The following is a 2500-nucleotide window of genomic DNA, read 5'->3' on the forward strand; positions in this document are numbered from 1 at the left end:
CCCTCCCCCTCCCCCTCCCCCTCCCCCTCCCCCTCCCCCTCCCCCTCCCCCTCACCCCCGCACCCCCCCACGCCCCCACCCGCGGTGTGCACTGTCATGACGTCCAGCGCCGCCACCACCTTCCACCGCGCCGCCGCCCGCCGCCGCCGCCAGCTCAGCGCCGCCAGGTCGCCCGCCAGCCGCGCCGCCGCCGCCAGCTGCTGCAGGCTCAGGAAGGCGGGCCGCAGCCGCAGCACGGAGCCGTCGGCGGCGCGCACGCTCAGCGTGAGGCCGGGGACCAGGAAGGCCGGCGTGCGGGGCGCGGCCAGCTCGGTGGTGGTGCTGTGCGTGCTGTGGGTGCTGTGGGTGGTGGTGGTGGTGGTGGAGGTGGTGGTGGTGGTGGGGGAGGTGGTGGTGGTGGCGGGGGCTGCGTCGTCGTCGTCGTCTGCATCGTCGGCTTCCTCGGAGGAGGAGGTGGAGGTGATCCCCAGCGCGGGACCCTGCGGAGCGCGAGTTTGGGTTTGGGTGGCGATGCCTTGGATGCTCCCATGGCGTTGGTGGTGGTGCTACGGTGGTGGTGGTGGTGCCATGTGCCGTCTTGGCAGGACACACACGCCCTCACACATGCTGACACCGACGTCGATGGAAACACGCTGTCAAGACTAGCTCCAGGCTCCGCCCGACACACACAACTCCACTGCCGTAGCACACGCCCACAGGCTCCCGCGCACCCCCGGAGTGCCGCTCCGTTGTCAAGTTGTCAAAGCATTGACCACGCTCTCCTCCTAGTCGTTTGCATCGGGTTCGGTTAGTTTGGGCTGGTATCTACACCCCCCACACACACACCTGCTGTCTACCTCGCTACCCTTCTCTGTACCAATCCTTGCAACCCCCCCCCCCCCACCACACACACACACACACACATCCAGGTGAGGGCCCATTACTGCCGCCGCCCCTCTTACCATGCTGTCCGCCGGCCCTCGCGGCGCGCCCACCAACATGCGCTGCGGCTCCACCGCAACCCACGGCCCCGCCGGCCCCTCCAGCGGCCCCGCGGAAGACTGGGGCGGCTCCGACTGGGGCTGCGACTGCAACCGCGAATGCGACTGCGACCGCCACTGCGACTGCGGCTCTGGCTCTGGCGATGGCGGCGGCGGCGGTGGCGGCTGTGACCGCGGTGCGGCCGGGCCGCTGGTCTTGCCCGTGCCCGGCAGGTCGCCGCTACTGCCGCTACTGCCGCTACTGCCGCCGGCATTGCTGCTACTGCTACTGCTACTGCTAGACGCGGCCCTGGCAAGACCGGCACGCGCGGCGGCAAGTGCTGCCGCCGCGTCCGCAGCCACCGCCGCCCCGCCACCCCCGCCAGCCCCTCCCGCTCCTGCCGCTGCCGCCGCCGCCGCCGCCGCCGCCGCCGCCGCCGCCGCTGCAGCGGACAACGGCACAGCCGCCGGCAGCGGCCCCGCGTCCACCACATCCAGAGCCCAGTGCCGCCGCGAGCTGTCGTACACGTTCAGCGCCATCTGAAATTCGACATCAGTAGCGAGCGGAGACAACAGAGCTAAGCGATCGATTTTAAGAGTGGGGAGGAGAGACAATAGCGTAGGTTAGTGTGCTGTGCGCGTGTTCCGAGTGCAGAATGGAGTTGCAAGTGAATATGGGTACCGAAGGCACAGGATTGAATTCGTCGCGGCAAAACGCAACAGCGCCGCAGCCTGGCAACTCACCCGCGGCTCCATGGCCGTCGCAACCGATCCCTTCGCTGCCGCCGCCGCCGCTGCCGCCACGTCGGTGCCTGCCTCCTCCTCACTCCCATCGTCCTCCTCCTCCTCCCGGCCGCCCCCAGCCCCCCTCGCGGCCGCCTGCCGCCGCCGCGCCCGCTCCTCCCGCCGCGCCGCCGCCAGCGTGGCCGCCGCCGCCGCCTCGGCCGCCGCCGCCGCCTCCATCGCCTCCCCCATCGCACCGCCCAGCGCCGCCGCCTCCTCCACCGCCTCTTCGTCTGCGGCGTCGGGCACAAGCAGGAACCGCCTCCGCTGCAGTGGCTGCGCCTCCGCTGCGCCGGCGCCGGCGGCGGAGCCGGATCCGGAATTGGATCCGGAGCTGACGCCCGGGGTGCATCCGGATCCGGATCCAGATCCAGATCCGGCGGCTGTGGTGCCGGCCAGCAGGCAGCGCAGGGCCGCCTCCAGCGGCAGCCGCGCCACGTAGCTGCTGAAGCTGAAGGGCGGCAGGAAGCCGTCCGTGCTACTGCTGCTAGTGCTAGTGCTGCTACTGCTACTGCTGCTGCTAGGGGTAGGGGCGAGGGCGGTGGCGGCGCCATCATGGCTGCTACTGCCATTGCTGCTGCTGCTGCTGCCATGGCTGCTGCTGCTTGTACGGGCATGGCTGCCGGGGCGGCTGCGTGTGCTGCTGCTGGCGCCGCGGTCGTCGCCAGCGGCGCCCTTGCCGCCGCCTGCGCCGGGCGCACCCGGCACCGAGGGGATGGAGATGAACAAAGTCAGGTGGGGTCGGGTTAGGGCAGGGC

General features: G+C 71.3%; 1 protein-coding gene across 1 annotated transcript in view; it reads right to left on the minus strand.

Annotated features, from left to right (window-relative positions):
* The window catches only part of CHLRE_10g459700v5 (uncharacterized protein), a 12114-nt gene that overhangs the window by 4151 nt on the left and 5463 nt on the right, over window positions 1-2500 (minus strand). The window contains exons 6-8 of the mRNA XM_043067129.1: window positions 1704-2428; window positions 942-1499; window positions 80-479 (exon numbers count right to left, since the gene is read on the minus strand). Of these exons, the coding sequence (XP_042920526.1) occupies window positions 80-479; window positions 942-1499; window positions 1704-2428 (1683 nt within the window). The remainder of the gene's footprint in view (window positions 1-79; window positions 480-941; window positions 1500-1703; window positions 2429-2500) is intronic.

The sequence above is a fragment of the Chlamydomonas reinhardtii genome, chromosome 10 (assembly GCF_000002595.2).
Source record: "Chlamydomonas reinhardtii strain CC-503 cw92 mt+ chromosome 10, whole genome shotgun sequence".
In the NCBI taxonomy this organism is placed as follows: domain Eukaryota; kingdom Viridiplantae; phylum Chlorophyta; class Chlorophyceae; order Chlamydomonadales; family Chlamydomonadaceae; genus Chlamydomonas; species Chlamydomonas reinhardtii.